Source organism: Loxodonta africana, chromosome X (assembly GCF_030014295.1).
Source record: "Loxodonta africana isolate mLoxAfr1 chromosome X, mLoxAfr1.hap2, whole genome shotgun sequence".
NCBI lineage: Eukaryota > Metazoa > Chordata > Mammalia > Proboscidea > Elephantidae > Loxodonta > Loxodonta africana.
Window position 1 is genome coordinate 145,293,710 of NC_087369.1, and position 24,659 is coordinate 145,318,368.

At 39.3% G+C, this 24,659-nt stretch overlaps 1 protein-coding gene across 2 annotated transcripts in view; it reads left to right on the top strand.

The window, feature by feature from the left end:
- GRIA3 (glutamate ionotropic receptor AMPA type subunit 3) overlaps nt 1–24,659 on the top strand; it is a 321,376-nt gene that overhangs the window by 208,260 nt on the left and 88,457 nt on the right. For both annotated transcript variants that reach the window (XM_003414763.4, XM_003414762.4), the window contains exons 6-9: nt 13,411–13,572; nt 16,720–16,887; nt 21,402–21,506; nt 22,436–22,543. In XM_003414763.4, coding sequence (XP_003414811.1) covers nt 13,411–13,572; nt 16,720–16,887; nt 21,402–21,506; nt 22,436–22,543 — 543 coding nt within the window. The remainder of the gene's footprint in view (nt 1–13,410; nt 13,573–16,719; nt 16,888–21,401; nt 21,507–22,435; nt 22,544–24,659) is intronic.

Consider the following 24,659-nt stretch of genomic DNA (forward strand, 5'->3'; position numbering starts at 1 on the left):
TCTCATGCAAAGGAGGCAGTTGTTCTTGGAGGCAATCACCAACACATTCCATATCCTCCTTTTATTCCTGACATTCCTTCTTTCTCTGTTGCTCCAGGCAAATAGAGACCAAATGTTGTGCCTTGGATGGCCACTTGCAAGTTTTTAAGACCCCAGGCACTATGCAGCAAACTAGGAGGTAGAACAGAAGCACCAAACTTGTTAGGCCAATTAACTGGGATGTTCCATGAAACCATGACCCTAATCCTCGAAACCAAGGAACCATATTCCACGGGGTGTTTAGTTGTACATAAGCAGCCTCAGCAGCTACTGTTTTTTTTTTGTTGTTGTTGTTGTCATTCTTGTAGAGATATCTATCACATAACTTTTGCCAATTCAACTTTTAACAGGTGTACAACTTATTGACAGCCATTACAATAATAGGCTGTGCAAACCTACCCTTAATCAATGCCATATTTCCATCATCGTTAACTGCCCCTTTTCCCCTCTCTCCCGGCCCTAGTAACCCCTAACAAACTTTGTTCTCTATACATTTGTCTCTTCTTGTCTTTTTATATAAGCGAGGTCATACAATATTTGTCCTTTTGTGATTGGCTTATTTTCCTCAGCATAATGTCTTCCAGCTCTATCCATATTGTAGCATGTATCAAGACTTCATTTCTCCTATTGGCTGAGTAGTGTTCCATTGTTTGTATGTACCCCATTTTGCTTATCCATTCATCTGTTGATGGCATTTAGGTTTTTTCCACCTTTTGGCTATTGTGTAGAGTGCTGCAATGAATATTGGTGTACAAGTGTATATTTGAGTCTCTGCTTTCAAGTCTTTTGGGTAAATAAGAGTGGAATTGCTGGGGTCATCTGGTAGCTCTATTTTTAGTTTTTTGAGGAACTGCCACACTTTTCCCCAACAACTGTACCACTTTGTATTCCCATCAACAATGGGTAAGGGTTCCAGTTTCCCTACGTCCTCACCAATATTTATTTTCTGGGTTTTATTTATTTATTTATTTTATCTTAGCCATCCTAGTGAGAGTGAAAAGTTATCTTATTGTGGTTTTTATTTGCGTCTCTCTGATGACTAATGACGACTATTTTTCCACGTGTGTCTGGTCGCCATTTGAATGTCCTCTTTGATGAAGTGTCTATTCAAGTCTTTTGCCCATTTTATGATTGGGTTATTTGTCTTTTTGTTCTTGTCAAAGTTTTATATATATTTTGGTTATTAGATTCTTGTTGGATATGTGGTTTCTGAAGATATTCTCCCAGTCGGTAGCTTGTCTTTTCACTTTTTTGGTAGTCTTTTGATGAAAAAAAGTTTAATTTTTATGAGGTCACATTTATTTATTTTGTTTTTTGCTGTGCTGTTTGTACTTTTGTTATTAGATAATCCATTTTTGAAAGCTAGGCCTGACAGTGTTGCCCCTGCTTTTACTTCTAAGAATTTTATAGTTTTAGTTTGCACATTTAGTTCCTTAATCCATTTTGAATTTGTTTCTGTGTATGGCATGAGGCATGGATCCTATTTCATTTTTCTGCATGTGGAAATCCAATTTTCCCAGCACCATTTATTGAAGAGATTCTTCTTTCCCCATCAAACAGACTTAACACCCTTGTCAAATATCAGTTGACCATAGATGTGTGGGTTTATTTCTGGACTTTCAATTCTATTTCATTGGCCTATGTGTCTATTGTTATGCCAGTACCAGGTTGTTTTGATTACTGTAGCTGTATAATATGTTTTAAAATCAGGAAGTGTGACTCCTTCTACTGTGTTTTTCTTTCTCAGCACTGCTTTGCTCTTCAGGGCCTCTTGTCATTCAATAAAAAAATTAAGGATTCTTTTTTCTATTTCTGTAAAGAAGGCTGACGGAATTTTGATTGGGATTGTGTTGAATCTATAGATTGCTTTGGGTAGTATTGACATCTTGATAATATTAAGTCTTCCAATCCATGAACATGGAACATCTTTCCATTTATTTAAGTATTCTTTAATCTCTTTCAGCAGTGTTTTACAGTTTTTATTGTATAAGTCCTTCACGTACCTAGCTAGATTTATTTGTAGGTATTTTTTTCTCTTAGATGCTATTTATTATAAATGACATTGTTTCCCTGATTTCCCTTGCAGATTTCTCATTGCTGGTGTATGGAAATCCAACAGATTTTTGTTTGTTGACCTCATATCCCACAACTTTGCTAAATTCCTCTATTAGCTCTACAAGTTTTCTTGTGGAGTCTTTCGGATTTTTCTATATACATGTTTATATCATCTGCAAATAGATATAATTTTACTTCTTTGTTTCCAATCTGGATATATTTTATTTCTTTTTCTTGTTGTATTGCTCTGGCTAGGACTTCTAATACAATATTGAATAGAAGTGGTGAGAGCGGGCATCCTTGTCTTGTTCCCAATTTCAAGGGGAAAGCTCTCAGTCTTTCTCCATTCGGTATAATGTTGGCTGTTGGCCACACCCTGAATCATATTGAGGAGTTTCTCTTCTATTCCAATTTTCTTTAGGGTTTTCATCAAGAAAGGGTGTTGGATTTTGTCAAATGCTTTTTCTGCATCCATAGAGATGATCACGTGGTTCTTTTCCTTTGTTCTATTGATGTGGTATATTACGCTGATTGATGTTCTAATGTTGAGCCATCCCTGCATTTCTGGAATAAATCTCACTTGGGCGTGGTGTATGACTCTTTTAATATGCTCTTGGATTCTGTTCGCTAGTATTTTGTTGAAGATTTTTGCATCTATATTCGTAAGAGATATCGGCCTGTGGTTTTCTTGTACTGTCTTTTTCTGGTTTGGATATCAGAGTTATGTTTACTTCATAGAAAGAATTAGGTAGTATTCCTTCCTTCTCTATATTTTGGAAGAATTTAAATAGTATTGGTATAAATTTTGTAAATGTTTCGTAGAAATCCCCAGCAAAGACACCTGGTCTAGGATTTTTGTTTTTGTTTTTGTGAGGTTTTTGATCACTGATTCAATCTCTTCACTTGTTATGTGTCTATTGAGACTTTCTATTTCCTCTTGAGTCCGTTTGGGTAGGTTGTGTGCTTCTAAGAATGTGTCCTTTTCATCTAGGTTATCTAGTTTATTGCCATACAGTTGTTTATAATACTCTGTCATAATTCTCTTTATTTCTATCGGGTCAATTGTAATGTCCCCTCTTTCATTTTTTATTTCGGTTATTTGCATCTTTGTCAGTCTAGCTAAAGGTTTGTCAATTTTATTGATCTTTTCAAAGAACCAACTTCTGGTTTTATTCATTCTATAGTTTTTCTGATTTTGAATTCATTTATTTCTGCTCTGATCTTTATTATTTCCTTTCTTCTGGTAGGTTTAAACTTAGTTTGCTCTTCTCTTTCTAGTTCCTGGAGTTGTAGAGTTAGGCTGTCGATATGAGATTTTTCTTCTTTCTTCATGTAGGCATTTATTGCTATAAGTTTCCTCTGAGTACTGCCTTTGCTGCATCCCACAAGCTTTGGTATGTTGTGCTTTCATTTTCATTTGACTTTAGGAAATTTGTGATTTCTCTTTTGATTTCTTCCTTGACCCATTGGTAGTTTAATAGTGTGCTATTTAATTTCCATATGTTTGTGTATTTTCCAGGTTTTTTTTTTCTGTATTGATTTCTAGCTTCACTCCATTGTGATCAGAAAACAGATACGAATTTGATATAGATGTCTCTCTGTCATTATTTTACTATTTGAAATGGTTCTTGAAGAATGAAATTTCAGTATATAGAGATGTCTACAGCTGTAAGTGATGAAGTAGGGGCCCTTTCTAGGCAAAGAAAACAGAACAGACAAAGGCACCAAGGTATAAAGTGGCATGGTGTTGCTAGAGCATGAGGTCTGATGAAGGAAATGGTATGAACGAGGCCAGAGGAGTAGGAGATAACAACAGATAATGGAAGCCCTTGAAGGTCATGCTAAGATATTTGGCTGTTAATATGTATGTAGAAAGTAGGGAACCATTGCAATGATCTAACTGTATAAATGTATTATGTGAAGAATAAACTACAGAGGTAAAGAACTGGAACTTAGGACACCAACTAGGAAACTAGGGCAATAATCTAATCCAGTGGTTCTCAAACCCACTTGTGCTTGAAAATCACCTGTTGAGTTTTATAAAAATACAGGTGCTTGGGCCCCACACCCAGTGCCAGTAATTGAAAGAAGAAATACAGGAAAAGAAAGGATTTTGAGGGAATATAATGACTTTGCTTTGGAGCACAGTATATTTAAGATGCACTTGGAACATGGAAGTTATTTTAGTTGCCAAGCAGTTAGAAAAGAGTTCTAGAACATAAGAGAGGCTCTCATTGGAGAGTCACTGGTGTCTCATTCAAAGTGAATTCAAGTTGAAAATTCCAAAATAAAACAAGAAATTGATTTGTTCTACAGAATCCAAAGCCTCAATATGGAACAAATCCATCGACTTAGGCACAACGTGTGAAAGATGGTATCCTCTTGAAAAAGTAGACTCTAAAAGCCCAGCTGTATGAGTGCAGCATAATGAATTACTTAATATGACCCTTCTAGCCATGGTCTTTGTGACTCACACACAGTGATTGAGCAGGGATATGCAAATAAGGTATATGGAACCTGTGATGGTTGGGGTTATATGTCAACTTGGCTAGGCTATGAGTCCCAATATTGTATGGTTGTTCTCCATTTTACGTGCTGGGGAGCCTGACCTCTACATGTTGTTGAGGCAGGATTGGTGTGGGGCATGTCTTGAGTCACAGCCTGGCAGGTGGGCATGACTCAAGTCCCACCTTTATTCAAGATACGTACTTCCCTGGGGTGTGGCCTGCATCTAAGGTTTATGTGTGTCTGCTTCTGGGGGTCTCTGTGCATCTGGATCCCACATCTGGTTCACGTTCGATTGACCTCTGATTCTTGGGACTTGAGCCAGAGGCATGCCATCTGACCTGCCAATTCTGGGGTTCACCAACCTCCACATCCTGTGGGCCAGAGGCCTATCATCTGACCTGCTTTGCCAGTTTTTGCAGCCTTGCAAGCCAGCAGCCTGTGGTCTGCGAACCAGTTTCAGTTCGTCAGCCCCTGCAGCCGTGTGAGTCAGGAGAAACCTATGCCTGACCCACGGATTTTGGACTTGCCAGCCTCCACAGCTGCATGGGCCATTTCCTTTATATGATTCGTGAGTTTTGTGAGATGTTGCAATGAATTAGGGAGTCCAAAGACGGGAGTGAGAGTACTGAGGGGAGAGGGAGTAGTTGATGTTGGAGATGATAGAGTGGTACAGCAGCTTGGAAAAGTTGGACATTTGGGACATCTTTAACCTCCGCCTCATAGGAACCAGCTTTGTGCTGATCCTTATAAAAGAAATTACTTGTTTAATGAGAAATCATGACTATCTACCCCCACAAACATTCGAAATAGTAAAGCGGGGGTGGGGAGAAAAAGAAAATCCAGTGTCTTTTGGTAGATGGGAGATGCCAGAAGAAGAAACTGGTTTTCAAGCAAAAACGAACTGCTAAAGGGGTCTATAATTCAGAGACGGGATAGAGCAGTTGCTATAAAACAGCAACCTGTTTAAGCAAAATGAGCCACCCTCTCTCACAAAGATACTAAATAAATCTACTGCAACACATTTTGTCTTTGTTAAAAATATATAATTTAAAACTATATGATTTTTAATAGCAGATGAAGCTCAGCGTGAGGAAATAGAATTCATGATACAGAACTTTCCTTTGAAGTCAGACTGTTAAAATGAATGTATTAAATAAAAGGATATGGGTTTTCTGTCCTTTTTTGATTGGTTGCCATTGGAAGAAGTACTCGGGTCAGACACTTAAACTCTGAAACAAAAGTCATAACAAACTAAACCAACTTAAAGAACCTAAAACCAAATGTTACTTTTGCTCTGAACCAAGGACATGAGTTAAAAAGGAAAAACTTGTAAACTCAGTTATCGTGTATTTAACCCAGTAATCAAAACTTTTATTTTTCCTAAAGAAATAGATTTTCTGGTAATAAAAAACAGTCCATATGTGTCCGTATGTGTTGTTGTCTGTTCACTGCACTATTTCTATTCAGAGCAGTAGTCAGGGGACAGGAAAAAGAAATGGAGTAGGAGAAAGAAGGTGGGGCTCTGTATATTCCTTCTACTCTTTTCCCTTCCTTACTTTCTGTACAGCCGTTGTATGCTTGCTAGCAAGCTTTGTTGCATTAGTCACTTTTCTGAAGCTGTGGGTAAACTCAGGCCTCTATTCACAACTTTGCATACTATGGTAGTACATGACAATAATAGATTCTAGCAATTTGTTTTGAAAATAAAAACATGTTTGTAAAGATGGAATACATGTAGGAGGTGGACTAGGAGCTAGCCAAAACCTCCTCCTTAGCCATCTCCTTTTTCCTAACTTCCATGTTTCTACCACTGACCTCTACCCTTTTATTTTCCTCTTTTACCATCCATATGTTTGGTAATCGTCTCTTTTGTATTAGTGTCTTGAGAGAGGTTTTAAGTGACTCAGCCTCCATTTTACCACTTGATGAACTGTGGTTTGCCACCCTAAGGAAGAAATCTGAAAAAAAGTTACATATAGGTGAAGTGTCTTAAGATAATGGGGAAATAGGAGGAGGAGGACCAGAGGCAGCCAATTCCTGCCCCTTTGCCAACACTTCCTTCCTACCACTTGTTGTTGTTGTTAGGTGCCATTGAGTCAGTTCCGACTCATAGCGACCCCATGTACGACAGAATAAAACACTGCCCAGTACTGCAGCATCCTCACAATTGTTGTTATGTTTGAGCCCGTTGTTGCAGCCACTGTGTCAATTCATCTTCTTGAGGGCCTTCCTCTTTTTCGCTGACCCTCTACTTTACCAAGCATGATGTCCTTCTCCAGGAACTGGTCCCTTCTGATAACATGTTTCAAGTACGTGAGAAAAAGCCTCACCATCCTCGCTTCCAAGGAGCACTCTGGCTGTACTTCTTCCAAGACAGACTTGTTCTTTCTTCTGGCAAACCATGGTATATTCAATATTCTTTGCCAACACCATAATTCAAAGGCATCAGTTCTTCTTTGGTCTTCCTTTTTCATTGTCCAGCTTTCACATGCATATGAGGCAATTGGAAATATCATGGCTTCGGTCAGGCACACTTTAGTCCTCAAAGTGATATCTTTGCTTTTTAACACTTTAAAGAGGTCTTTTGCAGCAGATTTGCCCAGTGCAATACGTCCCCTGATTTCCTGACTGCTGCTTCCATGGGCATTGATTGTGGATCCAAGTAAAATGAAATCCTTGACAACTTCAACCTTTTCTCTGGTTATCATGATGTTGCGTATTGGTCCAGTTGTGAGGACTTTTGTTTTCTTTATGTTGAAGTGCAATCCATACTGAAGGCTATGGTCTTTCATTTTCATCAGTAAGTGCTTCAAGTCTTCTTCCCTTATCAGCAAGCAAGGTTGTGTCATGTGCATATCGCAGGTCGCTAATGAGTCTTTCATCCATCCTAATGCCACATTCTTCTTCATATAGCCCAGCTTCTCTGATTATCTACTCAACATACAGATTGCAGAAGTATGGTGAAAGGATGCAACCCTGATGCACACCTTTCTTGATCTTAAGCCATACAGTATGTTGGCTGTTCTAACAACTGCCTTTTGGTCCATGTACAGGTTCCTCATGAGCACAATTAAGTGTTCTGGAATTCCCATCCTTCGTAATGTTATCCATAATTTGTTATGATCCACACAGTCAAATGCCTTTGAATAGTCAATAAAACACAGGTAAACATCTTTCTGGTATTCTCTGCTTTCAGCCAAGATCCATCTGACATCAGCAATGAATCCCTCATTCCACATTATCATCTGAATCCAGCTCGAATTTCCGGCAGTTCCCTCTCCATGAACTGCTGCAATTGCTTTTGAATGATCTTCAGCAAAATATTACTTTTGTATGATATTGTTCGATAATTTCCACATTTGGTTGGGTCACCTTTCTTTGGAATGGGCACAAATATGGATCTCTTCCAGTCATTTGACCAGATAGCTATCTTCTAAATTTCTCGTTATAGACAAGAGAGCATCTCCAGTCCTGCATCTGTTTGTTGAAACATCTCAATTGGTATTCCGTGAATTCCTGGAGCCTTATTTTTTGACAATGCCTTCAGTGCAACTTGACTTCTTCCTTCAATACCATTCGTTCTTAATCATATGCTACCTCCTAAAATGGTTGAATGTCGACCTATTTTGTTTGGTACATTGACTGTCTATTCCTCCCATCTTCTTTTGATGCTTCCTGCATCATTCAATATTTTGCCCACAGAATCATTGAAAGTTGTAACTCAAGGCTAGATTTTTTTCTTCAGTTCTTTCAGCTTGAGAAACGCCAAATGTGATCTTCCTTTTTGGTTTTCTAACTCCAGGTCTTTGCACATTTCATTATAATATTTTACTTTGTCTTCTTCTCGAGCTGCCCTTTGAAGTCTTCTGTTCAGCTCTTTTACTTCATTTCTTCCATTTGCTTTAGCTACTCTACATTCAAGAGCAAATTTCAGAGTCTCTTATGACATCTATTTTGGTCTTTTCTTTCTTTCCTGCCTTTTTAATGACCTCTTGCTTTCTTCATGTATGATGTTCTTGATGTCTTCCCACAACTTGTCTGATCGTCATTAGTGTTCAGTGTATCAAACCTATTCTTGAGATCCTGTCCAATTCAGGTGGGATATACTCAGGGTTGTATTTTGGCTCTCATGGACTTGTTGTAATTTTCTTCAGCTTCAACTTGACTTTTCGTATGAGCAATCAATGGCCTGTTCCACAGTCAGCCCCTGGCCTTGTTCTGACCCCTGCTTTTTTTTTTTTTTTACCCAGCGCTTCTTTATGGATATTATATCATCACCTCTATGTGTTAGTGTCTTTACCTAGGTTTTGGGGGATATTCAGCCTGCCTTTAGTGTGTAGATGTCACAACCATTAATGTCCATCACATGTTGTGATCATTAAGGTTGTATGTCAGCTTGGCTGGGCCATGATTTTCAGTGGTTTGGCAGTTATGATGTAGTTTGGCTGTTATATGATGATGTGATCACCTCCGTGACAAAATTTGATATAATATGATCACCTTCATGATGGGATCTGCTGTGGGTACCCAATCAGTTGAAAGGGAATTTCCTTGGTGGTGTGGCCTGCATCCAATATAGGTGGACTTTCTGGCAAGCCTCACAGGCTTTTGCTCTCTCTGGATCCTGCGGCTGTCTTCATTCATCTGACCTCTGTTTCCTGGGACTTGAGCTAGCAGCCTGCCTGCCAGTTTTGGGGTTCGTCAGCCTCCACAGTCTGGATCTTGGGTTCACCAGCCACTGCAGCTATGCGAGTCGGCAGAAGCCTCCACAGCCTGACCCACAGACTTGGAACTTTCCAACCTCTAAACTGTGTGAGCCACTTCCTTGATATAAATCCCTCTCTCTCTCTCTCTCTCTCTCTCTCTCTCTATATATATATATATATATATATACATATACACACACATACACACACACTTCACTGGTTTGCTTCTCTGGAGAATATGGCCTAAGACACGTGTTATAGAACAATGTTATGCCTTAAAATGTTGAGATAAGAGAAAGAGGACCAGAAGTCAACCAAATCCTGCTCTTAGGCAGAACCTCTCTCTTAATTTCATCTTCTTCCCTCTCTACCACCCCTTCTTTCCTCTTGTACCCAATAGATGGTAGTTCTGCTGCATTAGTGTCTCTGAAGAGGCTGTGGAGATAATTTAATTTTTTATAATCTTGCAGGCTGTCAGTAGCCACCTGAACAGTATAATTCAGCAATGTTTGATTCATAACAGAAAATTCTTTAAAAAAAAAAATATATATATGTATATATGTGTATATATATATATATATATATATACATATATATCAGAAATAGAAGGATGGCTAAGAGCCAACCAGCTCCTGCCTTTTGGCCACAACAGCTTTCGTAAAATCTCCCTCTGCCATTCACTTTCTTTCTGGGATCCTTTTTCCCTCCCTCCTTTTTTTCCCTTTTGTTAATTCTCTATTGCTATCTTAGCATGCTGTGGGTATTAGGTAAACAGGAGTGTGATGATTATCAGTGTGAGGGACACAAGAGATACTGCCTCCTAGTGCATGCTCCGGTAACTGACCTTGGGAATCAGAGTGGTGGCAGGAGCATTCTCACCCTTTTCTCTCAAGGAAGGAGTTAGGCTTTCCAGCTCAGGCATTTAAGACACAGGCCAGGTGCCAGAAAGCCTATCTTTCACCCACGTCAGCAGGCAGGTGGGCAATTGGTCAGTTTTCCTGTGTAATACTTGTTAACTGCCAAATATGGTTTGGTGCTCGACTGCAAACCAAGTCCACCCAGAGGTACCTTGGAAGAAAGGCCTGGCAATCTACTTCCAAAAAACCAGCCACTGAAAACCGTATGGAGCACAGTTCTACTCTGACACACATTGGGTCACTGTGAGTTTATGTTTGTTTGTATATATGCTTGAGGGGTGGAGTGGGAAGCTGGATAACAGTTATACTCAAACCTAAACTATAGCCTGTGCTAGGCTTTGTATACAGATAAACCTCTCTGTATCAATTTATACATAGATAAACCTACTGATTTTAGTGCAGGTAGGGAGCAAATGGAACAAAATGCTTAAAGTCTAAGTTTCTGTCATACAGAAGACATTTGGGAGAAAACTCTTCATAAAAGGATAGTGAAGCGCACAAGCTAGTGTTAATTTTAAAAAGTCTTTTTGATTATCAGAAATGAGAAATGATTCTCACCGTTGCAACTGTTTGGCTCTTTGTCCATTCTCCATCAACTCATATCCCAATTATTAAGTAAAGGTGAAGGGCTGTAAGTAATAACTAAAAAAGGTGTTTTGCTAAAATATTTTTGAGGACTTCCTTGTCACCTATGTTAAAGAAATGCAAAATTAAAAGAAGCAGAGGCCAAACAAAAAGACAAAACAACCGAATTTAAAAATAGGTAAAGGACTTGAAGAGACATTTCTCCAAAGAAAATAAGCAAATGACCAGTAAGCACATGAGGAGACGGTCAACGTCATTAGACATCAGGAAAATGCAAATCAAAACCACGAGATACCACCTCACACCCACTAAGATGGCTATTATCAGAAAAATGGAAAATAACAAGTGTTGGTGAGGATGCGGAGAAAATAGAACCCTCCTGGTAGGAATGTAAAACAGTGCAGCCACTGTGGAAAACAGTTTGGTGGTTCCACAAAAAGTTGAAGGTAGAACTACCGTATGACCTAGCAATCCCAATCCTAGGTATATGCCCAGAAGAAGTGAAAGCAGGAACCCGAACAGAAACCTGTACACCAATATTCACTGCACACTTTTCACAATAGCCAAAAGGTGGAAACAACCAAAATGCCCATCAACAGATGAATGGATAAGCAAAATGTGGTCTATACATAGAATGGAATATTTTTCAACAATAAAGAGAAATGACGTTCTGGTACATGCTACAACATGGACGAACCTTGTAAACATTATGCTGAGTGAAATAAATCAGACACAAAAGGACAAATATTGTATGGTCCTACTTTCATGGAAACTCTTGTGGCATAGTGCTTAAGAGCTACGGCTGCTAACCAAAAGGTCGGCAGTTCAAATCTACCAGGTGCTTGTTGGAAACCCTACTTACATAAAATATCTAGAATAGGCAAATGCATAGACACGAAAGTTTATTAGTGGTTGTCAGGGGCTTGGAGGAGGATGGAATGGGAGTTATTGCTGAAGGAGTCCTGAAGGAGTCCTGAGTTTCTGTTTGTGGTGATGTAAAACTTTTGGAAATGGATAGTAGTGATGGTAGCACAATGTGGTGAATGTAATTAATGTCACTGAATTGTACACTTAAAATTGGTTAAAATGGAAAATTTTATTATAGTTACTTTACCACAATCAGTTTTAAAAAGAGAAGCGAGGGTGGTGAGGAAGAGATGCACAAGGGGGCCTTCTGGATGTTGGTTACGTGCATGCATTCAGCTTGGGAATTTTATCAAATGTACATTTAAAGATATGTGTATTGTGTGTGATTATTATACTTCAATAAAACCTTTTTTAGAATAAAAAAACAAATACTTCAAAGGCTTAATAGGGATTTGGGTAACACAGGTTTATGCATTTATCAAAACTCATGGAGTAGTACATTTAAGATTTTTGTATTCCATTAAATGTAAATTTTATCTCAAAAAGGAATAAAAGAAAGAAAGAAAAGGAGCTGTAAGCAAACATTGAACTCTAATTAATGACTTGCATGCTGAAGTTTTTAGGAGTTGAAGTGTACTAATTCTGCGACTAACTTTGAAATGCATCCAAAAAATAAATGAATGGATTGAGGGATGAATAGATATGTTATAAAGGAAATATAGCAAAATATTAACTGTAGAATCTGAGTAGTGGGTATATAAGGATGTTCACTGTACAATTCTTTCAACTTTCTGTGTATTTGAAAATTTTTATATTAAACTGTTGAGGAAAAAAAACCTAAAGAAAGAAGAAAGAATTCTCCCCATTTCTTTCTGAGCATAAATGGTGACTTCAACTCATTGAAGACCCGAACACATTAGCAGCAATTAGCAGGAGACAGAATTAGAAGCAATCCCTAGTAAAGGTGTCCCAGAAGATAGCAACACCCAGTGGGAGGTGGTGGTGCCCAGGTGGAGATGGCTTTGGTGTGAACCCTGGACAGACTCCTTCAGGAAGCTTAGGTGGCAGAGACACCAGATAATAGCCAGAGCAGGAAAAAAAAAAAAAAAAGAAAATGGTGGCTGCTATGCAGTAGATGTCAGGACTTGTTTGTACACACATGTGAGACATACCCTGGGGTTTGTACCATCATGTACAACCAAGCTGTCAGTTTCGCTCTTTGGCATTTCTGTAAATCACAAATGTCGAAAGTACTTATCACTAGAATCTGAAGTGGTCTGCTATGTTCATCGTGTTAGGCTGAAGGAAAGTTTTTTTTTTTTTTTTTTATATTTTATACCTCTAGCAATGCTAAGACCTTTGAAAAACAGTTTCCAGCATTGCATTTGTACTCAATGAAGAAAGAACTGAAAATCCAAGTCAATGAAACAAATCTAAATATTTGCTTGAAGTTGGCACCTATGTTTTTCCCTGTGGCCACTACTCTAAATTAAGACACAGGCACTAAAATGGAAGAATCCCTATTTTCTCCACCATGCCTATAGTTTCAGAGATATAGTGCCCTAAGAATCAGCCCACATCCAGGGTTTTCTTGATTGCTGAAGAGTGAACCTGGAGAAGGAACTTTCCTTTTTCCCTTAGAGCTCTATCTAACCAATAGATACGGTGAATGAGAATACATTAAAAAAAAAATTGCCTTCCACAATTATGATCCCCTCTGAATGTCTTTCCAGGGTTTTACTGATATTTTGCTGGAAAGAGTCATGCATGGGGGAGCCAACATTACAGGATTTCAGATTGTCAACAACGAAAACCCTATGGTTCAGCAGTTCATACAGCGATGGGTGAGGCTGGATGAAAGGGAATTCCCTGAAGCCAAGAACGCACCACTAAAGGTAATGTCCCAGGGCATGGAGAAACCTCAGGCCAGCTTTTCAGAGCACGTCAGTATAGCCTTTCTATGTTTACAGCCAGAATGTGATCAAGTGATCTTCCCTCAGAAGGGATTTGAGGATGCTAAAGAGCAACAGCAGGTGATGCTGGCAGCAGGTGATGCTACCTCATTTGAAACTAAACTGCCAAATAAAGAAGCTATTGGGAATGAGGTCTTTTAAAACCCAGTGTTTGGGAATAAGTTAATTTTTTGATGAATTTCATTTGTCATCTGCTCAGAGCAATTTACAATATTATAAGAACCTGAGCTGGGCAAAAAGGGTGGGGGCAGAGGGAATAGGTATGGAAGATTGATAGTCTGAAACAGAAAATGAGATTTTACATTATTTATATGATTGCCTTGTGTTAATAAGTTCCATGAATCTCAGTACACCCAAGTGAATTAGATTCTAATACAGAGTGTGTGTTGCCTATACATTTATTGAACGGAAATGTTTCCCTGCCTGCAAAAAAAAATCTTTAAATATAATTAAATTACCTAGGTTGCTCCTTTTCCTGAAATCAAGATAAGAATATTAAAAGCAGAAAGTCATGCTTAAAGTGCACGTCTTTCACATGTGTTCACCTGTGGATAGGAATCCTCTTATTTAAAAATCAGGAATTAAAACGGATAAATTAGGGGAAAGTTATTCATGTTATACAATGGATTCTTCGAATGTATTTTTTAAGTAACTCATTCCCTCAGTGCATCGAGGTAAGAGCCTGTTTTCAAATAAGCAACCGACTTTAAATTCTTCCATCTTGATAAAGTGAAAGTATGTACCATGGCTGAGGGATTCCTGTGATACAAGATGAGGGATCAAAGTAGAGTCAAGACCCTTCTCTACAAAAGGGAAAGTGGGGAGGAAAACTCTCCTTCATGATTCCAAGATACCCATCCTCACATCCTTCCTCCCTAAAAAGAATAGGCTAGGGGAGAACAATGAAGAACACAGACCAGAGAAGAGACACATTCTGGATCGCCTATGGAGGGCCATCCTACAGGGGTCATATTAGAGCACAGTAGAGGTGGGACCTTATTTTATACAATGTTTGCATTAATTTAAGCCTTTTGCTAGGTAAATAGTACCCTATGGTTATGGTGATTATACATGCTAGATTTTTCCAGGACAGTCCAATTGTAAAACCTTCTGTTCCATGGTCAGATCAGATGCGGTCAGATCAAGTGTCCTAATTTGTTTCAGTAAATATGGTCACAATCTTGATGATGAATCCTTCGTAATGCAAATGTTTTATGTAGTAAATTGATACTTACCCTCCAAATCTAAATCTACTCATTTAGGTTTTTATAAAACTGGCTATCCACTGCTTTGCCACCCTTAGGTTCAGCAGGTAATAGGTAAAAAAAAAAAAATAGGTAGAAGAGGGAAATTTATTTATTTAATATTTTAAGGGGTGCCAGGCTCTGTGTTAGGCACAAGAAAATGGGCAAGGGTAAAAAGTATGGAAAGGTTACTGCAGAATAGTTTATGCTTGCTCAGAAGTTGTAGCGCTGTACAGAAGTAAAGGAAGACAATCCCATCGCTGGCTTATTCGTTGATAACTCATGGCTTTATGATGTGACATTCTAAGAATATGCTGAGAAGAACTTTTCAGGCTTATAAGTAAAACCAAACAACTTAAGAAAATAGAATACTTAAATAGATGGTTACAACTTTCAGATACCTTGCTCAATATCAATCAGACAAAAAGCCTACTTTAAAAAATTGACGTACAATATTTTGATTAGGAAATAAAATTGTCTAGAGATTAAGATCCTGATGCTTAATTTATTCTATATTTTATGAACATGTCCTTCCAGGGCTTTCCAGGGCTTTTTTTTTTTTTCTTTTTTTGCATGTTCAAGCGTTGGTAAGTAGAAACTGAATAAAGTAGAAAATTAAATAGCTCTTTTGGCATGGTTTGGAAAGGACTACATTAAGATTGCTGACAACCAATGCAGTCGGCTGGAAAAAAAAAACCATCACCATTTGTCTTTATGTAGTGCTAGGATGGGCAGACACAAAGATTTTTCTTCATGAAAGAACCTATGCCCCCTGTTACAGTCATAGTTGATGATTTGCTCTTAAAAGGAGAGCTACATGAGAAAAGTCAGAAAAGTAAATTGATAGTTGTAAAGATGACAATATATTCAGTCCCAACTGTATTTGGACATACTATAGAGAGAGAGAACCCCCCCATCCCAGGACATTTTGCTACGTTAAAAAAAAATAGTATTCTGTATTCTATCCGTATTTGTCACCCCTGCAAAGCAGGAGCCAACTTATTTTAATCATACTTTGTCGATTCATCTAATGAAAAGACATCCACCATTTCAAATTCCAGATGATCAAATCCCTGGTATTAAGTGACTGGCCCTCATCCTTAGAGCATGTCAGTATATCCAATGAGTAGAAAGTAAGTGTTCTTGCCTGGAAGAGGTAACATCATGAAGTATTGCCTGTGAATTGTCAATGTTATCAGATTTAAAACTCAATAACAATTGTAATTTTCTACAATTGAAAACCAGCTTTGGTTTTTGTTCCCCGCAAGGAAACAAAAACTGATTTATCGCTGGCCAAGGGTCCTAGTTCATCAGAAACTTGGTCCAGACAGAAATGATTAATGTTTCCCTCCAAATTAATTTTAAGCTGTCTAACTTAGCTATTTCCATTTTCCTCTAAGTAAACACCAGATCTGAATTTTCCAGTACAAACGGCAATAACCCAATCTTCCTTTAGGATATGCTATTTCCTCTCCAATCCACACTTGCCGTCCTTTAACTTCACAAGTATTTCTTCTTCTATAAAGGACCTGGCCTTTTAGTAGTCACTCACTCAGTGCCAGACACAGGGCTTGAGAGTGAGAAAGAGGGATTTCCTTGAGCCATTTGATCTTAATCATCTTAACACGTGCACACATGAGGTAAGAGGCATCATTCCAGAATGACTCAAAGTCAGGCTTGCCCAGAGAGGTCTTTTGATTCAAATAATTAGAAGAGTGACTTCATAGAGCAAGAGGTGGAAATGAATTAAAATCATAAGGACCAGGCGAGTTTCGAGTGGTGTCATATTTGTCATGATCTCTTCTTTTCCACACATCCATTTCAGTATACGTCTGCATTGACACACGATGCAATCCTCGTCATAGCAGAAGCCTTCCGCTATCTGAGGAGGCAGCGAGTGGATGTGTCCCGGAGAGGCAGTGCTGGTGACTGCTTGGCAAATCCTGCTGTTCCCTGGAGTCAAGGAATTGATATCGAGAGAGCTCTGAAAATGGTAAAGACTACAATGAGTACGGATCTTTATTCACCAAAACCTAGAAATCTAAAAGTAGGAGGCTTTTCCATGAAGCTTGAAAAGTGGTAAATTTGGGGTGAATGAGAATTGAGTTCTGTGCTGCACTGTGGGTAATAAATGAAACTCAGCACCCTCAAAAGTTATGGGTTGGACATGTAAATAGCTTCCAAAAATTCAGGCTTTCCAGAAATATGATGTTCCTGAGGAGAATTGGGATATTTTATGGGAAGCTCAAACTTCAAGGGAGACATCACGAAGAACAACAGCAAAACATTAGCTGGACGGACCATGGAACTCAGCAAGTGTGATAGTATCTCTGTTATCATAAAGATCATTTATACCAGTCTACGTGGTGAAATGCTGGGGCATGATCCGTTTCTAGGCCTACTTAAGAAGCTTTTCCTGAATGCCTCAAAGAAAAGTACAAGGAATCAAGGGATAGACAATCAAATAGGTCACTCGTTTTTAGTATTTACTGGAGAGGAGACCATTCAAGGCTTCAAGCAGTGGCCTTTGAACAGGTTCCATTTTTTACACTAGGAGCAACATAACCCATTCATTGCAGCTTTTCAAGCAAGAGCTCTTTCCTGAATATTTTGCTTTATGCCACATGTGCCTGCATGCATAAAAATGAGCCTTGGAGAGTACAAGAATCTCTTCTTTCTACTTATTTAATATTCCAACATTTGGGGCATCCAAATAAATGAAGAGATAGGCAATGACATGAAAATTCTGTGCACAACTCAGCAACAAAGAATTTATACTGGCTTCATAGCGTACATCATTTTGTGTAGTGGGCTCTCTTACTGCTGCCTTAAATTTGCCAAGTTGGAAGCATTCAATCAAAAGGGGTTAGTAGCCCCTGTGTCTCTCTCTAAGAAAGAGATATGACTCATTCTCCCATCATGCAGATTTTTATGTCATTATGTCAGTTCCCTAACAAATGCCCTAAGTGCAGTTTTATGGAGGTAGCACTGCATGATTTTGAAGAGCAGTTAATTAAATTCAACCTTCAAAGCAGTTACAAGATTTGTATTGTCAGGTGAAACATAATCATGAGTGAAATATAAAACTCTCTGAGAGTGAATCGAAAGGAGTTTTCATCAACAAAGCTTTAAGAGGCAAGAGCCAGCACCTCCGACTGACTCCTCATTCTTGACACACACACACACAAAAAAACCTACCTTCCCCAGGTAGAAAACTTGGCTACCAGAATGAAGGACAAGAAACTAATATGGCTAGGAAGAATTAGACTGATAATACTATAGCACAGAAAAGTTTCTGCATCTCTAACTCACTGATAAAGCTCAAGCTATAAGCCAGATAAGTAACCTTCCTCCCCAGGCCCTAATGATCAAACACTCAACCAAAAAGGTACTTTACCTTCTTCTTCAAGGCCAACCCCTTCCTATTGCTCCAGACAAGCCAGAAAGCATCCATCTTTTCCGAAAGTAGGAGGTATCTTGTGACGGATGTTCAGTAAAACTCCACTATTCAGAGGAACTGCAAGGGAGGCTAGTCTGAAAAACTAAATGTTTTACTACAGTAAAAGAAATCTCATTTTATTTGAGGTAATTAAAAATGAGATTGCATGATGTAAAAGCATCCCTCATCAGGATTAGCACATAGTTGTCGCTCAATAAATCATTCTCTTCCGTCAAAGACATCTGGCAAGCAAAATCATTACCTGGTAGAGCTCCTAAGGGGCCTGTTTTAATGAATAAATAAGCACACCATTCATTCAATAAATATTTACTGAGCGCCTGCTACTATGTATCAGACTCCATGGTAAGTATGCAAAGATGAAAGCAGATGAGAGGAGCTCACATTTAAATTCTTAATATGTAAACAAATGCTTTTAAAGGTCTTAAAGCCATTTGCAAATTGGGTGTTCTTTCTCCTCACAATCTGCCAATAGTGCAAAGATCTGCCTCAGCGTGGACTGCTGAAATATCTATCACAGATTCTACGTCAATGAGACTTGTCTGCTTGTTCAATAAATGTTATCGAGCACCTGCTCCAACCTAGGCACTGTATTAGCTGCCGAGAACACAGAAAAAGAATTTCTCTCACCTCAAAATGATCCTAAATTAATAGAGGAGACAGAAATACATAGATGATTAAAACGTTATGGTTAAGTTTTACACAAGGTGCTATGGAAGCCCGGAAAAGAAGCACCTAAATTAGACAGGATGGGGGTTGGGGGAGGACGAGGGAAGGAATGCCAGATGGGATGGTGGGAAACTATCACTGATTTGTCTGTGAGTGGGAGCCCAATTCCACGCCTGCTCACCGAAAGTTCTAATCATGGGGTCTGGAATCTCTTTGACATACCTAGACTGTTTTTCCGATTTGTAGATCACGTTCAGATAGGCCAGGTCTTTAGAAACATAGAATTCTTAAGGGGACTTGAAGCCCTTGCTAGTTTCAGTAATGAAAGATTTCCTTAATAAGTTTCCGTGCTAGTGTCTCTGCCCTGCCTGATCCATCTCCTAAAATTCAAGGCTCAAAATAGATTTCAAAGAGCTCTTTATGTATCACAATATGCATTGGTTCCAACCTACTGGATAAGTCATCTCTATTTCAATAAAAGCCCTTTTCTCTAACTAGAAGTATGACATCACTGTCTCTGAAAGCCTGAGCTGACAATGGAGCTTAGGTTTGTTGGGTCAGGAGGACAATCACCTTGTCTTTAGGAAGTCACAGTGGACCATTTCTCCCTCAACAGAAATCCCACAATCTCTCTTGGGAGTTCATCCCACTGGTAGTGAGCGAGCCTTTAAAAAAATGTTCCCTAATATTTGACATCAGTTTTCTTTTCTGCAGCATAAGCCCATTACCACCTCTGACTTGATTAACTTCTCGTCGCTTTCGATAAGTGATGAAACGGTATTCTGTCCTTCTAGTCTAGGAAAATGTGACATTCTTTTTTTTTTAAGCAAAGTCCTTAACCCTTATTCACCAGATGAGTAATGCAAGTGGGTAATGATAATGGCTTGTATTTATAGAGGCCTTTTCACCCAATGCCCCCGTACTGTGAAATGGGTAAATAACTCTCTGCAGTCAGCACCAATAACCTCTTATTAGTGTTAATACTGGGACGAGACCCAGGAAAAATCATGGAATATATGAAGTCTGCATTTGGCATCCCAAACAGGTGTCCTGACTATTTCAGTACATCCATCTTTCTTATCTGGTGCTCCATACTCCTGACTCCTGAGACTTAACAAAGTTCATCAGTCTATGGTTTATCCCCCTGCTCTCTGCTACCTGTTTATAGCTGGGCAAAGGTTAAATAAGAGGAAAAACTCACCCCTGTTACTGTGGTGACTAGTGAATGTGTAACCCTCCCAAAAAACAGAACTAAATTCATTTTGATTAATAATTATTATTATTAATATAGCTAACATGTATTGCAATGCACCAGGCACTTATTACATACCAGGCACTGTTCTAAACATTATATATGTATTAACTTGTTTATTCTTCCCAACAATTCCAAGGGATAGGTACTACTGGGATTTCCCATTTTACAGATTAGGACACTGAGATAAAAAAGCATTAAGAAACATGTCCAAGGTCATACAGTTTGTAAGAGACAGAGCTTGGACATGAATCCAGGAGTTCCAGAGCCCATGTTACTGGAACAAGACTATGTTTAGATACTTGGAATACTAAAATAAAACACAGCCACAGCCCCAAAGGAGCTCACAGTGTAGAAGAATGCATTACCCAGGTTAAGAGAATCACCTGAGAAGGGACTAATGGTGGAAATTTCAGGCCTTGAAGAAGTGGTCGTAAAGCCCTCATTGTATCATATAGGTACTGCCTATCACACCCACTCAAAGCTTCATAACTAAAAGACATACCTCGAAAACTCAGGGGAGAAAACAAAGAACCATACAGACTTGATCTGGTGGATAGAGCCCAATGACTCAAGTTAAAAGTTCCCCAAGGATGCAGACCCCAAATTCTCATAAAAAGACCAGACTTAATGGTCTGAATGAGACTAGAAGGACCCCAGCAGTCATGGTCCCCAAACCTTCTGTTGGCCCAGGACAGGAACCATTCCCAAAGCCAACTCTTCAGACATGGATTGGACTGGACAATGGGTTGGAGAGAGACGCTGGTGAGGAGTGAGCTTCTTGGATCAGGTGGACACTTGAGACTGTGTTGGCATCTCCTGCCTGCAGGGGAGATGAGAGGGTGCAGGGGGTTAGAAGCTGGCAAAATTGACACAAAAAGAGAGAGTGGAGGGAGAGAGCGGGCTGTCTCATTAGGGGGAAAGTAAGTGGGAGTATGTAGTAAGGTTTATCATAAGTTTATATGTGAGAGACTGACTTGATTTGTAAACTTTCACTTAAAGCACAATAAAAATTATTAAAAAAAAAGTTTCCCAAGATTCCAAGACCAGGCAGTAGACTTCATCCCAGAGACCCACAAGACAATCATGCAGTGCTAGTTTAAAATTCAACATTTTCCCTTTCTACCAGGTGCAAGTACAAGGAATGACTGGAAACATCCAATTTGACACCTACGGGCGTAGGACAAATTATACCATCGATGTGTACGAAATGAAAGTCACTGGCTCTCGAAAAGTAAGTAACCAAAACAGACAGCAAAAAAAAAGGCCTCAGAAGGTGCCAGCCCTCAAATGCAAGAAAATAAGTGTGAGGCAGCAGACGCAAAGCAAATCCGCATACATCATGTTTGCCTTGCCTTTCAGTAAGAACTAGAGATGTGATGCACAAAGTTGTCTGGTTACAAAAGTGTTCCATGTACATATTTTAAAAGACTATTTTCCTCTGAGGCTGGTCCTATAAAAGTGGAAGTCTCACATGTGATAACCAACTTTCTACAATAAAGGGAAGAAATCACCAATGTGGAAGCATGTTGTTATTTAAACAGAAGCTGCTGAGGTACATACCGTTGGTTTCCAAAATAAATGGGAAGTAGGGTAACTTGCCACTTTGCCGACTTACCCACAAAAAGGACGGTGTTCAAAGTGTCTTTCTGTACAGCTGAATTTATAAAATTCATTTTGCCTCTATCATACTAATAGTTGAGTCAGGCACGAAGTGGGAATTTAGTAATCATTTGATAAAACCTCACAGAAGGTAAAATATCTTGGCTCATTTCTACATGAAATGCCTTGATTCCTCACCCACTCCCAGCTTTCCTGTAGTTCAAAGCCAAATATTTTTCCTGCTATAGGAACTTAATGTCCAAAGAAAAAAAGTCTGATTATCCTACAGTGGGTTATTTTAAAAAATATCGGTAGGGGTGAGGTGAGGCTGGGAACCCCCAGGATAAAGGAACAGCACATCTGGGTGTGTGTTGATGTCGGGGCCCAGCCCGGGTAGAGGTGGCAAGACAGAGGGAGACAGGACATCAATCCTGGTAAATCTGGAGCTACTAAAAAAAAAAAAAAAAGTTTTTATATTTCATTCTACAATAGCAGTTGCATTTCACACAGTATTTTTGGAGTGAAAAATAGGCAACCAGGTCAAATGTCTGCTTTTTCTAGGCTGGCTACTGGAATGAGTATGAAAGGTTTGTGCCTTTCTCAGATCAGCAAATCAGCAACGACAGTGCCTCCTCGGAGAACCGCACCATAGTAGTGACTACTATTCTGGTAAGTGTAGGCTTCCGTTTTCTGAAAAGCATTGTTCAGACCAGTAAGAAGACCTCAAGTTCAAGCAGTGAAAATTTCCAACAGGGCAGCTCTGGAAGCTTTCAGAGTATCTTGACATTATGTCATTTTTAAATGAGAATGGGAATTTGGAATGGTTCAGATAGAATTCACCTTAGACACTCCTGGTTCTCCTCTTTACCCTCCATAGGACAAATGCTTCATCCAAACGTGAAATCTGACTGTTTTAGAAGAGGCAGCACTGTGTGGTGGAGAGAGTAGATTAAACCAAAACCCGTTGCCATCAAGTTTATTCTAACTCACAGCAACCCTGTAGAACAGAGTAGAACTGCCCAATAGAGTTTCCAAGTCTATAAATCTTTATGGAAGCAGACTGCCACATCTTTCTTCCTTGGAGCAGATGGTGGGTTTGAACCACCTATCTTTTGGATAGCAGCCAAGTGCTTAACCACTGCTCCACCAAGGCTCCTTTAGGGAGTAGATTAGGGCTCTAATATTAGGTATGTCACTAACCTGTGTAACTGTGCAAGTCACAACTTCCCTGAGCCTCAGGTTGTTGTTGTCTTGCTTTGTTTTGTTTTGTTTTTTTACTTTATGGAACGGGAATAATAATAACCTCCTACCTACGTCGTTATACCTCAACATAAAGAAAACAAAAATTCTCACAACTGGACCAATAAGCAACGTCTTGATAAATGGAGAAAAGATTAAAGTTGTCAAGGGTTTCATTTTACTTGGATCCATAATCAACACCCATGGAAGCAGCAGTCAAGAAATTAAAAACGCATTGCATTGGGCAAATCTGCTGCAAAGGACCTCTTCAAAGTGTTAAAAAGCAAAGATAACACTTTTAGGAGTAAGGTCCACCTGACCCAAGCCATGGTATTTTCAATCGCATCATATGCATGTGATAGCTGGACAATGAACAAGGAAGACTAAAGAAGAATTGATGCCTTTGAATTATGTTGGCAAAGAATATTGCATATACCATGGACTGCCAAAAGAATGAACAAGTCTGTCTTAGAAGAAGTACAGCCAGAATGTTCCTTAGAAGCGAGGATGGAGAGACTTCATGTCACGTGCTTTGGCCATGTTATCAGGAGGGACCGGTCGCTAGAGAAAGACATTATGCTTGGTAAAGTAGAGGGTCAGCGGAAAAGAGGAAGACCCCCAAGGAGGTGGATTGACACAGTGGCTGTTACAGTGAGCTCAAACATAACAATGATCGTGAGGATGGCACAGGACAGGGCAGTGTTTCATTCTGTTGCATATAGGGTCGCTACGAGTCAGAAACAACTGGATGGCACCTAACAACAACATCAATCTATGTCATAGGTCCCTGAGTGGCACAAGAAGTTTGTGATCAGCTGCTAATCTAAAGGTTGCCAGTTCGAACCCACCCAGCAACACCACGGGAGAAAGGCCTGGCAATCTGCTTCCATAAAAATTACAGCCAAAAAAACCCTATGATGCAGTTCTACTCTGTCACGTGGGGTCGCCATGAGTAGGAATTGACTCAACAGCAATGCATTTGGTTTGGTTTTTACTTATGCCATAAGACCATTTTAAAGCACCCTTTACCACAAAAAGAAGCTTGTCTGTAAAATATAAAGCACTGTTAAGATATAAAATATTATTCTCATCTAGTTTTTTTTTTTTAGTTAGTAAGACATTTTTCTAAAAGCTGGACTGGAAGAGATCTATATGTATGCCTATTGACACAGTGGCTGCAACAAGGGGCTCAAGCATAAACAACGATTGTGAGGATGGTGCAGGACCGGGCAGTGTTTTGTTCTGTTGTACACAGGGTCGCTATGAATCCGAATTGACTCGACGGCACCTAACAACCACAACAAGAGCTGGTTTGTTTTTACTGAATGGGGTAAAAACCTGAGTTAAAAAGAGTATGCCCATTACGTCTGAAACTGTGACAAATTGGATGGGGATTCAGCTGAAGTTTACCTTTCATTTAAACATACGTATCAAACGCCCACTTTGTCATAGGTACTGTACTTCGCTACCAAACCGAAAAACCAAACCCAGTGCCGTCGAGTCGATTCCGACTCATAGCGACCAGGGCTCCATCACTAGGCCCTAA